This window comes from Mesocricetus auratus, unplaced genomic scaffold (assembly GCF_017639785.1).
Source record: "Mesocricetus auratus isolate SY011 unplaced genomic scaffold, BCM_Maur_2.0 contig_9223_pilon_obj, whole genome shotgun sequence".
In the NCBI taxonomy this organism is placed as follows: Eukaryota; Metazoa; Chordata; class Mammalia; order Rodentia; family Cricetidae; genus Mesocricetus; species Mesocricetus auratus.
In genome coordinates this window covers 28,111-43,598 of record NW_024432819.1, presented here as the reverse complement: position 1 = coordinate 43,598, position 15,488 = coordinate 28,111, and the positions used below count along the sequence as shown (strand labels likewise).

The window sequence follows — 15,488 nt, the reverse complement described above, 5'->3', positions numbered from 1 at the left end:
AGGATTTGGCAATAGGGTGGGAGGGTGGGGGGGAAGGGGAGTGCGGGAGGAGGGGAGCGAGAGGAAACTGGGATTGACATGTAAAACAAGCTATTTAAAATTAAAATAAAAAACCAGGAAAAAAAGAATTTAAGTGATAAAGCTAGACAATGACATCATTTGTGTATGGAAAGTTTTAGACAGAACAAAACGTGAAAGAGAATAGGAATAAGAAGAGTAGAGCAGAAAAGAAAAAGGAAGAGATTTTGGAAAATTAAAATGGAGATTGGAACCAAGAAGGCAGTATGGATACACGTGAATGGGGCCTGGGTAATTTTATTTCCTAAAAATGAAAACAATAATTTTCCACTTTTTTCTTCTCCTGTGTTCCTAAATGATCATGTTGTTTTATTTTTATTATGGATATTAAAAGTTTTAGAAAAAACATAAATTAATGAATGTTTGTAGAACAATGTAAAATAGAGACACATGCTGAAGACTACACGAAGAGTAGAATAAAAACAACAAAGTCCAAAAGTCCCTATGTAACTGGGACCCTTGTCTTCCGTACATTTACCGCATTCCCACTGATGGCCTTCATTATAAATGTTGTTTTCTGTGTGTGTGTGTGTGTGTGTGTGTGTGTGTGTGTGTGTGTATGTGTGTGTGTTAAATATATTTTAGTAAAATTGATATTTTCAGTCTTTTCACTAGATAATGTATTTTTAATAACTTTCTAAAACTAATGCCTGTATGAATATCTTAATATACTTTATAAAATGGTATAAAGTTTATCTATTGATCTGCAAAAATTCTCTTGTCATTATATTACTTTTAAATACAAAATTTAGACAAAAATGTCACTTGTGTTACAGTATCTGTAAGCCTTGGCGTATCATGTTTCATGTTTTGTTTCCCCCTTTCCCACTATATGAATGTATGCTATAAACATTATAAAATGACTCAAAAGCCTTATTAACATTAAACACCATCTTTTGTTTATATTTAGTGTTGATTCAATGCTATTCAAAGACAGTGATTTACAGAAAACAGTTTGCGGTGGATACTGTCGACCTGACCACGTCATCATCATAATAGAGGTATTATTTCTTCCCATCATTTTTAAACATTAAATACCCTGAGTTTTCTTACTATCATGTTTATAAATGTGTTTTGTTAACTATTTATTCAGGAAAAAAGATTTAACACATTTAAAGACTTGCATTTTTTCTTAGCACATGTAAAAGTAAACATGAGGACTTGTCTTTTCTTTCCTTTTTTGCTTTTTGGTCGTGAGGTTTTTTTGTCCTTTTTTATTAATCTTTTTACACATGTTACTCTCACTTCCCTCTCCTCCTTCCCCAGCCCCCCAGTCCCTGAATCCACCACCCCACTCCATCCCCTCTCCACTCCCCAGGGTGGGTAAGGGCTTCCATGAGGGATATTTAGAGTCTGTCATATCATCCCGAAAGGGGCTAGGTCCTCCCCAATGTGTCCAGGCTGAGAGAGCATCCCTCCAAGTGGAATGGGCCCCCAGAGTCTATTTGAATGCCAGGACTCAATACTGCTCTACTCTCGAAAGTCACATAGCTTGCGGAGACCTCTTCTCTCAAACCAAGGTTGAGTGGGGGGATATCTGAATCCATCCCATGGTGGCCTCTCATACATCAGTCTGGGGTCCAAGTGCTCCCTCTTGTTAAGGTCAGCTTCCTCTGTGGGTTTTCATCAGCCTGATCTTGATTCATTTGCTCATCACTCCTCTTTGCAATTAGGTTCCAGGAGTTCAGTTCAGTTTTTAGCAGAGGGTACAAGGATGGCATATAAGGTAGTCATCAATCTCTTTATCAAGGGAGGGTACTTAAAGTAGCTTTAATTCCAGTTGGTGTCATTCTTGTAGATCTGTGAATATCTCACTAGTGCCAAATCTCTCCTCCAACTTATAATGGCTCCCTCTATTATGGTTTCTCATCCTTCTCTCCTCTATTCTTACCCTGGTTCAAACTTCCTGCTCCCCTATGTCCTCCTCCCTCCTATTTTCCCCCTTCCTGTCTCCCATCTCCTTCTGCCCTTCCCACCCCCCCAATCCTATTAGGAGATCTCGTTCCATAACCCTTCTCCGGGTTACCATGCTTATCTCTCTTAGGGCCCTCCTTGCTTCCCAGACTCTCTGGCAGTGGGATAGCAGGCTGGTAATGTCCTGCTCCATGCCTAAAATCCATATAAGAGTGAATACATACCATGTTACCTGTACTCCACAAAATTTGAAAATTTAAAAAAATGGGCAGTTTTCTGGATAGATATCACTTGTCAAAATTAAACCAAGAAGACATAAGCAGTCTTAACAGACCTATTACCCCTAATGAAATAGAAGCAGTCATCAAAAGTCTCCTAAACGAAAGAAGTCTAGGACCAGATGATTCAGTGAAGAATTCTATCAGAAATTCGATGAACAGTTAATTCCAATACTCCTCAAAGTGTTCCACACAATAGAAGCAGGAGGTTTGCTGCCAAACTCTTTTATGAAGCTACAATTACCTTGGTACCCAAGCCTCACAAATGCACAACTAAGAAAGTAAACTGCATACCAATTTCCCTCATGAACATTGATGCAAAAATACTCAATAAAATACTACCAAATTGAATCCAAGGACACATCAGAAAAATCATCCACCAGGATCAAGTAGGCTTGTTTTTTCTTATCTAAGTATGTTAAATATTTTGTCCTGATTTATTTCATTTTGATTAAAGTTCAGCGACATTATCTCACCTGTTCCTTTTCCATTCTTAAGTCTTCCCCATATGCCCCTCTTACTTCTCAGATTCACATCACTTTTTCCTTATTATCATAACACACACACACACACACACACACACACACACACCTTATTCTTGGGAAATCAGTTTCAGTACTCTGGTCTTCCTACTGTGGGGAAGCAGAACAGGCCATCTTTTGACGAGTGTTCAGGAATCCCCAAGATCCTGGTCCTGGTGCTGTTGGATAGGTCTTCAAGTAGCACAGGTCGTATCATCATAAAACTCTTGGAACAGTGCATGCCCCACAGGGAAACATCCCAGAGCTCCACTCTTCAAATCTCCAGCAGCAGAGCTGTGTTCTCCATCTTGATTTTATTGTATATTTTTAAGTATACTGTGAAGCTACCTAGCTTAAATCATGTGAAATGACAGATAAAATTAAGGGTGTGGCAATTTACTCATATAATAGCTGGATTTTCTTTTGTTTCAAATTCTTTGTTCAATATGTGTTCTAAATTTGAAATATAAAAAGAAATGCACCTGTGTAGATTATGGCTCTGAACTCTTAGAGAGTTCACACATTTAGTAGGTAGCAATTAAGTAATTTACTGGAGAGATTTACGTGTTCTTATGCAGAAGTGACTGGTACTTTTGCAAATAGCTGTTGCAACTAAATTAAAAAGTATTTGTGTACAGATGACTTCATACTTTCTGGTCGTGTTTCTTTCCAATCGCCACAAATGTCATTTTACATTTAAAAAGGATAAATCCTTTTCCCAATTAAAAGTGTTTATATAAAATCTTCATTCTTTTGTGGTGATGTATTTTTCATTTCATATGAATTCTTATTGAAATAATGTTTTAAGTGACATTTTGAAACCCCATTAATACAGAATAGTTGCATATGGACATTTTGGGCATTTATTTAGAACAGTAGTTCAATAAATTTATGGTTGGGGTCACTGCAACATAAGGAACTGTACTAAAGTGTAGCAGCATTAGAAAGATTGAGAACCATTGATTTACAGAGTCGCTAAGTTTTAGTGACACTACAGTCTGTGTTTTACTGTAAATAGTACACAGATGTGAGCACAGAAGTAATATTCAGTCTCATATCTATTATTATAATATGTTAAGCATTTTCAATAATGTATTATTTATATAACTAATTATACTACTCATTAATTCATCATAATTAATTATGACTTAACTGTTTTAGTACTGACAGTACTTTGTGGTACACTAATATATGTCATCACAAAGAAAATCACTGGGGTGCCATAATGAAACTGTAACACATATGCATATTAAATAAAAGCTTTGTACTTCTGAAAGAATTTGTAAAGAACTTTAAAGTTTCTGAAGGTATTCCACTTATTGAAAAACCATAGGCTATAGAAACATTACAAATCCAGTACCCTTGAAATGCTATCAGCACACATATTCGTGCATGGCAAGATGGCAAAACAGTCTGGAGGCACAGATTTGAAGCAGGAGGGAAATGGCTCACTGCTACTGGTTCAGCTGTGTGGATTCAAAGAAGGCATTGTCCCTGCTTTTGTCATCTGTGCCCCTAAAGGGACTTCCTTGTTACCTATCTCAATCAGTATGTATCTGAAGCTTCTAAAAGCAAGTAGCTGTATGTATCTGCGGCAGAGTCACAGCAAGTCTTGGGAATCTGTAAGTTTATATGTACTTTGTGCATCTCCAAGATATAACTACAAAGTATAAATGGAATATATAATTAAATATAATGGTTTCTAGCTTAGATATAAGTAATGTCACATTAAACAAATTAATATTAACATCTAACTATATATTATTCTAAATATAATTTAAAATATAATTCTAGACAGCCAATATATTAACATAATTAATCATCTCATAATTATATGTTACACAGCCAGAAGAGATGCTTGAGTCATTTACACAGAACCAAGAAAAAACAGAGTCATTGTGGTGCCTAGATGACCTGAATGAGCACCAACAGGAACAGCCCAGGTCCAGAGAGCAGCCAGCTGTCCATCTAAATAAAGCTGAAAGTAAGTGCCTTGACTTTGGTCACTGAGACAGGAGATGTTTTAGTCTTAAAAGGGAAACTTTGAGCAGGGCGGTGGTGGCGCAAACCTTTAATCCCAGCACTCGGGAGGCAGAGGCAGGCAGATCTCTGTGAGTTCGAGACCGGGCTGGACCTACAGACTCCAAAACAATACAGAGAAACCCTGCCTCATGAAACCAAAAAAAAAAAAAAAAAAAAGGGAGAGAAACTTTGACGTACAGCCAGGTTTGTAAATCCCCAGTCTAATTTAAAGTCACCACTGAAAAATAGTTATGGTTTGTCCTCTGAGTTTCCATAAGCAATTAAAAAAATTAGCAAGGCACACATGAACATTAGAAAAAGAATTTATAGAATCAGAGCTGACATTTAAAAATTTCAATGATGCAAATGTAGATGGTGGTGAGTCTGAGGTAGTTTCTTCAAAATGAGAAAACTGAGGCTAAAGCTGTTGTTTCTAAGGTGTAAGGTCATAATTAAATGTTATTGTTAACTTTAACCTCAAAAACCCTCTTCTGTTTTCTCAGGCTGTTTAGGGTGCTGGCCTTCTAGAATTGCTTACAATATCAACCTTCTCTAGTAAATCTTAAATGTGGCTAAATTCACAACACTTGATGTATTTTAGGATTCTGTCTATTTCCATATGTATAATAAACTATATTACATATGTGTGTTGTGTTCTTTATTATAGCAAACTACTAGACATTTTAGGGAGATTTCATGTTTATGTACAGTAAGCAAGGAAACTTCCTGCAACATGACAGTAAAGCTCGGCAGCAGGCTTTTAATAGGATGAAGTGACGGAAAGTTTTGCTAATAGGATGGTTTTATTGTTACTATTAGAATCTGATGGTAAGCTTGGCCTAGATGTACACATCTGCTATCTCAACACTTAGAAGGCTGAGGCAGGAGCATCACAATGTTCAAGGCTAGCTTAGGGTATGCTAGTGAGACCCTGTCTCAAAAAACAAAGCCTCATTGTGAATTTAAATTGGAGGCAATTCCATTCCCCTACATTGTGTCTCATAGGTATTATTGATGGGAATTTGGATGAAAGAATTCTTTTGGAAAGAGAAATTCAGGAAAACGCCTGCACGATAGATCATCTAGAGCAGGAGTTGCTATGCATGAGCGGGAGAGTTCCAAAACTCGAAGAAGAGCAACAGCAAATACAGGAGGAGCGAGCATTGCTGTCCAGGCAGAAGGAGGCCATGGGAGCAGGGGCTGGCCCAGTGGAGCAGCGTATGTACTGAGACTTTGTGTCTTATAGTTCCTCTCCTGTCTTTACTCTTCAGATGCTCATGTGACAAACTGTCCTCTCCAGTGCTGTTATTTGTATGTTTTACAGACAAACTTGAAAAATCATAAGAAAATATACTCGAAAGGCAAATGAGTTATTAGTCATTTTTATGTAATCATATTTTCTATTTTGCCTTTTAAGGCTATTAACCGTTAACAGGACAATAGAATTATTCATTTATTCTCAATCATCTGTATCAAAAAGAAAAAAGCTACATTTATTGAGGGTGCATGCTTAGGAAATGGGTAAGGAGAGATGTTTTATTGGGAGAGAGGTCATGAGTGTGTTGTGAACCCTCATCTGCTGCTGGTCACGGAGAGGTGTGGGCAGTGTGGGCTTGCAAGCCAGAGAGAGCAGAAGACATCTGACATCTCATTTAGAAGCATTCACAGAACATTTAACTTCATAATGGCTGATTTTTACATCTTGATTTTATAGCTTGTTGAGTGGGAAATATGTGTCTTTGTGATTATGGACTTTAAATTCTCCTTATCAAACCTTTGATTTTCAATGCACAGTTGGGATCTATAAATTTGGAGTTTCTCGAATTTGATAACCTTAGAAATAAAATATCCAGTTTCTCCTGTGGGGGTGCTCTGAGTAGTTTGGCAGAGATTTAGGGCTGGAATTTTTAAGGTTTAAAGGTCTCATGTCATACATACAACATATGCAAGAGATGTGGAACTGTGTGTAGCAGTGACAACCAATGACATCAGCATTTTAATGTGTGCAGATGTGAATTATTGTATTTCAGGGAGATGGAGACATGAGTATAGTTTTGTTTCCTCTCCTAGGGCCAGCAGATGTTGAGGTCGATGCAGCTCCTGGAGCAGGTGTGTGGACAGTTGCATGCACTGTTGTTGGGTGGGAGACTCACAGCTCAAAATTTGGGTGACCCTAGATTTTCAACTAACTTTTCTAATTTATAGATGCCTGTTGTGTTCCTTTCATTTTCTTTTAACAGAACACAGCATGTTTTACAATAAAAATATGTTGTGATTTGCTACTAACACCTGAGGTTCATACATAGTTACCATAATCTTATTTCATCTGTTTTGCACAGAGCACAAACTCATTGTGATTTTTTCAAAGAAAAAAATTGAGTATCTTTAAGAAACAAAGTATTTTTTCTTTTCAAAAATTTATTATTATCATTTTATTTCTTTTTTCCTTCTAAAAGAATCTTATTCAGATACCAATCCCAGCTCCTCTACCACCCATCCTCCCTCTCCTACCACCATCTCCCATCTCCACCCCACCCCATCTACTGCTCAGACAGGGTGAGGCCTCCCATGGGGAATCCTCCAAGTCTATCACATCATTTGGGGCAGGGCCAAGGCCCTCTCCCCTGCATATCAGTCAAGCAGGGTATCCATCCATAGGAAATGGGCTCAAAAAAGCCAGTTCATGCACCTGGGATAATTACTGATTTCACTACCAGCAGTTCCATAGTCTCTCCAGACCTCCCAAATTTCACCCACATTCAGGGAGCCTGGTTCAGTCTTATACAGGTTCCCCAGCTGTCAGTCTGGCCTCATCTCCTAGTTGCTTGAAAGCTGTTTCTGTGGGTTTCCCCAATATGGTCTTGACTCCTTTGCTCATATTATCACTCCTCCCTCTCTACTGCTGATCTCCAAGTGTTAGAAACCCTACTTAGCTGAGGATCTTTGTATGTGCTTCCATCAGTTACTGGATGAAGGCACTATAATGTCAGTTAAGGTAGTCATCAATCTGATTACAGGGGAAGGGCAGTTAAGGAAGCCTCTCCACTGTTGCTTAGATTCTTCATTGTGGTCATCCTTGTGGATTCCTGGGAAAGTCCCTAGTGCTAGGTTTCTCGACACCTGATAGTAGCTCCTGCTGTCAATTTCTCTTGCCTTGCTCTCCCTCTCTGTCCTTCCCCCACTGGAGGGAAGGCTTATCTGTTAAAGGCTAGGCTCACATCCAAAAAGAAGCAAACTGTTTTTCTTTTTTGAATATATTAAGTCTATGGTCTCTGATTTTTTCATAGTTTTCCTTGCAAAACAGAGAAGTTGGTAAGCTCATTGTATCAAATTGATCAAATTATTTACTAAGAGGCATTTTTGGCTGCTTTGCTTTGATATTAACATATAATAATGGCATTTTCTGTAGATCCCAGATCTGAAAACAGTGTTGACACATTAGTCAGTGTAAAAATTCTACATAGGTTCTTTTCTTTTTATATTTGCTGTCTATACTTTATCACCTACATTAACAATAAATACAATCACAAAGTCCTTTCTATACCCCAGCCTTTAATCTTTACACTCATTAGTTCATTTCATCCCCAATTGCTCACATAACAAAACTGAAGACCATCTTATCAAATGTCACACATGAGAAAAGTAGTAGATGTAGGAAATGAATCTGCTCTCATGCACTAACCACATGGATCCCCATATGTGCTTGTGTTCCCTTGTTGCACAAACTTGTAACCATGAAGAGGGACCTAATGTGATAAAGTACAAGACTAATCAGAAACCCTGACTGTCATCTCCTTCCTCTTTCTGTTCCCTTTTCTCAGTCAACATTTTAAGAGTATCTGCTTACTGTATTCACTGTGTATGCACATACAGGTGAGTGTTTGATTTGGAATGTACTTAGTATTGCCTATGGTCAAAAATGTGGTGATTGCTTTATGTTTTAATTCAACTGAAGTTTGTTCTTTTCCTAACCATAAAAATGTGTATTCTGTATTTACTACATTGTTCTCACAAACATACTTTTTGTAACAGAAACTCTGAACAAAGGACACATGGACCAGGAGCAACTGCACACTGTACCTATGGAAAGTGTTGGCATGGCTGCCGATGAGCTCCAGGCTGATGCACTGCAGCCAGAAGATGTCTCTGCCCAGGACTCTTCTGAGCTTCTAAAGACCCTGACTCCTGTCGGTGGCCTTAAACAAAACTGCAAAGGTTACCGAAGTCTGGAAGCACAGTTACTAACCCTGGAGCAAGGAAAGTCAAAACCAGAACTTCTTCAAAAGAAGATCAATATTCTTCAAAATTTACTAGTAGAGAAAATAGCTGAAGCCACCGTTAATCAAGCACAAATGGAGGCCTTTCAGCAGTACGGGAAGTACTTCCAAGAGAAGAGAACATCAGAACCAGAAATGAGAGATAGGCTCAATGAAAATCCTCCGAAAGGAGACAACACAGGAATAGGCATCTTCACATTAACTTTGAGACTAGCACAGTTAGAGAACCAAGTAGCTGAAATGCGTTCTAGTTTCATTAAAGAGAAACAACAATGCGAAATTACAGAGAAAAGGGTTTCTGATATAGAAAAAGTACTGAAGCTACAGATGCCTCTAGGCGAGGACACTACAAAAAGGCAAGAGATTAAAGAAAACGAAAGAAGCCTTCAAGATTTGGATATATCTGAGGTTAGTTTTCATTCAAGATTTGAATATCTCTGAGGTTAGTTTTCAGTGCTTTTTTTCACTTAAATATTCTAGGTAACTTTTTATCTTTGTTCATTAATTTGACTGATACTTTACTAATAAGTCTGGTATTTGGTTCATATCAAACAACTTATATGTAGTGAGACTTCAGGAGAATACACTGTTCCTAAAGGAGAGGCTTCAGTTCATTTGAATCAGAAATTGTGGTTCATGAATTTTGTGGCACTTGGGCTCAGAAAGCTCCACCCTGAGACAATGGGGTTACTTCCAGACAGAATTCCCAATAAGGTGCAGGGGTGCCTTGCATGGTTATGGCAAAGACTTTGGGGGTGATCTATTGGCTACCTGAAGCCCAGCTGCTCACAATTGGCCCCATGAGGTTTAGCTGTTAAATTCCTCCCATGTTAGGCTTTTCATTTGCTGACAGACTATATTAGATGCTGTTCCCAACACTAGAACAAAAGCTATAGACACAGGTCAAATTATGTTTAACACTGTGTGTAGTTTTATTACTATTATAGAAGCAAGTGCAAACTATGTTCTGTGGTCTTCAAATATGATTATCAGTTCTAGTATTAAAGTTACTCACTGAAACAAAAGAAATATAAAAATACTACATGGCAGCTGAATTCTCTAGGACTTGTGTGGGATGTACTGCCTTAGATTCTTTCTAGCACATATCCTTTGTTACCATCTCTTTTAAGAAGTGAAAGTTTTCACAGTAATATTCTACTAAGTTAATGTGGGAATGTCATTAGCTCTTGGAAATCATATACCTAATGAGATTTCTTTGTTTTGAGGAGGAAAAATGTGTTGGAGATCTTATTAGGTAGAGGTCTGCAACCATAGTTACTTCTAACCACACAAAAGACAACTCAAGGAATTTTAGTTTCTCAGTATTTACAATCTAAAGTAATAGAAATGTGGTATTTATATTAATGAATTTATATTTCAAATGGCAATATTTTCACATATGGGACTTCTCCTACCAGCACTTGTAACTATTTTACTGTGGATACTAAATATTAAATTAGTAATAAGACTTTCCACCTATAACATCTAAGAAATAGTTTAGTCAATTCTGGCACTATTTGAGAAACATGACATAAATTTGAAATTTTGAATGGCAATAAAATATGTTAACACACACATACATATGACATGATTTACCTTCATCCTCAAAAAATTGATTTTATTATCTCCATAGAAAGTGATGGTTCTGAAAGGCATCCTTGCTGGTTTTAACAAGCGCTGACCTCTTGACCTCTGACTGGAGGCAGTCATCCTTAGCAAAAGTACATTATAGTCTAGGAGAGTTTTGGGCAATCATGTTTCTCATGGTTTCTGAATGGTCTTCTCCTTCCAACTCTCACTCAGACAAGAGGTGATCTAATTCATGCCAGTGGAGACCGTGGATTTTTGGATGATCTTGAAGCTCATGGAGCCGGATCTGTGTCTCACAAAGAACAAGACCTTATAAAGAACAAGCAGACAGCCATGAAGAGCTTTTGGTAAGATGAGCAACACAGCCCCTAATGCATCCAGTTCTACCTCTCTTCATTTCCTCTCAGTGCATTCCCTAGATGTGTACCTTAAACATCAGTGGCAGGGAAAATCTTTTTGGATTTAAAGAAAACTTGCATTGCTATATTTCTGTATCAGTGCCTGTTTGTTTGGTTGTCCTTGGAATACTGGCTAAGGGGATGCATTTAGTCTATATGCTGTGATGGAGGAGAAAGGTGTGTGTTAAACAGAACCAAAGATGCCATGAAAACAAAAAGTGATAATATACGTGCACTTCTCCCTGTTCTGACCAGTGTGGACAAAGTGTGTGGAGACTGTGAGGACTGTGGGTGATTTTCCTGTTTCCATGCAAGTGAGACTTGAAGCATGGACTGTCCTCTTTGTGTTCATCCTTCGATTGTTTGTTTTGTGGGCTTTGCTTTGTATATTTGATTGAAGAGAACAGGACGAATTATTCTGTACTCTGTAGGTGTTTCAAGGTTGCTAAATACGTACTGGTACCACTTTTCATTTTCGTGAAAAGGACATTTGGTGAAAATTTATGTAAGAACCCCATGTTAGATAGCATAGTAATGTTCATCACACTTGCCAAGATAATTGTGCTGTGTAGAATGCTTTGGCCCAGAGAGATATCTCAGCAGGTAAGGACATTGACTGCCCAGCCCAGCAACCTCAGTCTGACCCTGAAACCCACATGGTGGGAGGAGAAAACCAATCCCCACAGATTGTCCTCTGACTCGCAGATGCTCACTGTGGAGCAGAAGCATGTACACAGACACAACCGATGAGTTAGTAAATAAATAATCAAAAGAAGATTGTTCTGCTTTCTAGGAAATTCACAGCAATATTTAGAAATTAAGGCCCATCTGTCTGTAATGAGCCCACCCAATTTTTTTGGACAAAATGTTTTGAGAAAATTCAATAACAAAATAGATACAGGGGCCAGGGATTGGGGAGGGGAGAGTGGTTCATGCCATTAATCTCCGTACTTAGGGTGAAGAGGCAAGTGCATCTCTGTGAGTTTAAGGCCAGCCTGCTCTACAAGATCTAGTTCCAAGACAGTTAGGTCTATACAGAGAAACCCTGTCTCAAAAAAAATTACCATGTGCATTCTTTTCTTTCTCATTCTGAGCATCCTGGTTGTTAATTCCATTATATCTACACCTCTCTTCACTTAATTTTCATTTTTCTTTGTTACAGGGTAGTGAATATGGAAAGTCTGTGGAATGTCTCCACAAACCTGACAGAAGGACTTCGTAAGCGGAAAATCACACATTAAATACACATATTAGTAGAAGGAAAATGACTGGGAAGAGAGAACAAGACACTTCAAGCCACAGTGTTTGCAAGAGCACTAGCATGGATTTACAGCCAGCTGGAAGAATTCAGTTTGTTGCTCCGTAAAAATGTTTAATTCAGGCAAATTATCTCATTGCACACAGGAGATAATTGATAGTATTACTATCAGTGTTAATAGTTGTCAAATTATTTTTAAATATCTATGTTTTATTTTAAATAAAGAAATAGTACGTTGTTATGGTTCAGCTCTTTGGGTATTCATTGAAAAGTTTTTTGTTTTTGTTTTTTTAGAAGAATCTTTTGATCCTCTAAAGTTGTCTACATAAAGTAAAAGGGAATTCACAATAAAAAATAGCTGTTTATTTTAAATTCTAATGTTTGTATGTATAGGATATTGGTCCAAGAGAGCTCTAGCATTAAACCAATAGGAACCTTTCAGTCAAGACTCCAAATATCCACTACACGGATAACAGAAGGTATTTAATACACCCCAAATAACATCTCTACTGAAACCCAAATCTACAATTGCAGAAGCTGAGTAATTATAAAATGCACAGGGAAATAGATCCAGAGCAACATAAACCATGGACAACAGTGAAGAATTTAATTTGATTTCAAATTTGATCACTTGACTAAGGTCCAGGAAGTAGCACCTTGGCTAATAGATAAGGATGAAGGAACAGATCACAGGATAGACCCCCGAGCCCAGAAATTATCTGATGCCTCTCTGGTTCTCAAAAGGCCCTGAGAGCAAGACAAGAAAATGCTGCCATAAGACGACACTAAAATGTGGGTGTTAGGAGACTAAGAATCACCAGGTTCAGCCCTTTCTCACATCAAAACAACTCAAGTCAATCCTAGATCATCAATACTAAAGTCATTATGGTTTAGTAAAGAAATTACATTCCCGACATGAGGCTGGGTAAAGACAATGGCCATGATGATGTTTTCAGTTGAGCATTTTGTGCTTTTCATCCCAGCCCCAGGAAGAAGAGGCAGGCCATTCTCCATGAATTAGAAGTCAATCAGACCTGCAGATTCAGGTCCAGGCCATGGAAGGATACATACTAACACACTGTCTCAAAAAAATGGAAAAGAAAAATTTTCGGATATTTTTGTAGTCAACATTTTTTTCTAAAGAAAAATCAAAATTGAACATGGCTTATCACCATGCTTGAAAACCACTTAAGTATTTATTTGTGCTTAATTGTCAACTCTCTAGGTGATAAATCACATATATTATCTTAAAGTGATATATAAGTGGGCCAATACTGAACTAGAAGTATACATACAAACCCAGCTCAAGGCAGAGTAGAATTTCAAAATCCTTTCCTAATATTACATACATAATTCATACCTACATGTTTTACAAAATACCGTATTATGTTTATTGCCAACAAAGAATTAAGCCTCTAATGTTTAAAATTTTCAATTGTTAAATTAAAATGAATTACACAATTACAATTATATTTACATGTGACTACCTGTAAGTATGCAACAATTTTCTTGCATTTACAATAATGACAATTTTTACTTTTATAATTTAAAATATTCATCTCTGAAACTGGGCCTTAGGCAGGGAAATCCAGCTAAGACTTACCTGAGGGGTCCTGGACATTCTCATCATGATCAGTATAGGAGGTCTCAGTCTTAATGTTTCTTTTATGCATTGATTAAGTAAATTCAGATCCTTCAGCTATCAAGGACCATTTCTGATTCCTGCACACACAAATCATTCACCATACCTCCACAGCATGAGGAAATAATTTCAATATCTTATTAAGTGTGAGAATAAAAGGGCAGAGTAAATGGTTCATGATGGCTGGGATGGTCATTCGTGTTTTTAACACTCACTCAGTAGGAAAAGTAGGGGGGGAAGATATTAGGAAGGGGGACAATTGTATTGGTTAGTGACCAATAAAATTCACTCTTTGAAAAACAGATTGTCAAAAATAAGTGTTTAATTTTTTCAGAGAAATTAGACAATATATGATATTTCAGACAAGTTAGACATATAACAATCTACCAAAAGTCCCTTCATGAAGGCATGTGATAATGAGTTCACTGGACCCAAGATAAATGATAAATAGGTGTTTTATTGGGGAGCAGCCTACTCAGATAATAAAAAGAACCACTGAGGGAGGCCTTTCTCTGTCCTTTTGAGCAAATCCCTGACACAAAAGACAGCGAGCACCAGAGAGAGCCCCTGCCTCATGCTTCCATCTTTCTGATTCCATCCACAAACAGAGAATAATTAACCTACTTAAGACTCTTGTTACACTCACAATTTCTTCCCACAGGTCCCCTTGATTGTCATCCTCCCAATTCAGCAGGAAGTAAATTTGAGAATTCCACGTACCTTATCCCTACTATTGATATTAGAGGATAGTTTACACCTGTTAGTGTTACTTTTCAATTATTTTAGGGTTGGGATTGGAAGGAGGTGTTCAGACTTGGGCATCCCTTTCAGATAAGTTTTAATTTAGGTGGAATGGATATGTTTAGCTTAGGATATAAGTATATTATAACATACTCATCACCCTTTGTGTATATATGTTGTATATGTTTGAGTTCGTGTCAAATTTAAATCTTCTATTTAGACTAAAAGGGGAATTGTAGGAGTTAACTCCACAAAGCTATCTGCCCATGAGGGCAGGGACAAGTAAATTAGCACAGGTCGAGTTAAAAGAAAGCAAAAGGAAAAAAGACCTCCTCTTTTAGAAGCTGGCCACACTTCTGACTCCCAGCTTGTGTGACTCTCTCTCTCTGGTAAATAAATATATTGTATTCCCTATAGCATTGGCTATCATCATTAAACACAGTCTGAATGAATGCTGGAAGTAGAAGAACTGAGAAAATTGTCAGGTACTACAGATGCAAGCGTCAACAAATCCCTAACAAAAATATCCAGGAAATATGGGACACCATGAAAAGACAAAACCTAAGAATAGAAGGTGAAGAAACCCAACTGAAAGGGGCAGAAAATCAAAATCATAAAAGAACACCTTCCCAACCTAAAGAAAGACATGCCAGTGAAAGAGCAAGAAGCTTACAGAATACCAAATAGAGTGGACCAAAAAAAATCCCCTAAACACACAACAATCAAGACTCAAAACATACAGAATAAACAAAGAATATTAAGAGCAGTT

General features: G+C 37.6%; 1 protein-coding gene across 2 annotated transcripts; it reads left to right on the top strand.

Moving 5' to 3' along the window:
- The first annotated feature begins 58 nt into the window (after positions 1-58).
- On the top strand, positions 59-12,573 carry LOC121138400 (A-kinase anchor protein 9-like). Of its 2 annotated transcripts, XM_040741106.1 has the most exons (7): positions 59-1,079; positions 4,637-4,775; positions 5,819-6,031; positions 6,884-6,922; positions 8,846-9,498; positions 10,894-11,027; positions 12,241-12,573. In XM_040741106.1, the coding sequence occupies exons 1-7, from the start codon at positions 999-1,001 to the stop codon at positions 12,317-12,319; spliced, it is 1,338 nt and encodes a 445-aa protein (XP_040597040.1). In that variant the 5' UTR covers positions 59-998; the 3' UTR covers positions 12,320-12,573. The 2 variants fall into 2 exon arrangements, with proteins under 2 accessions (XP_040597040.1, XP_040597041.1); XM_040741107.1 differs by lacking the exon at positions 6,884-6,922.
- The last annotated feature ends 2,915 nt before the right edge of the window (positions 12,574-15,488 follow it).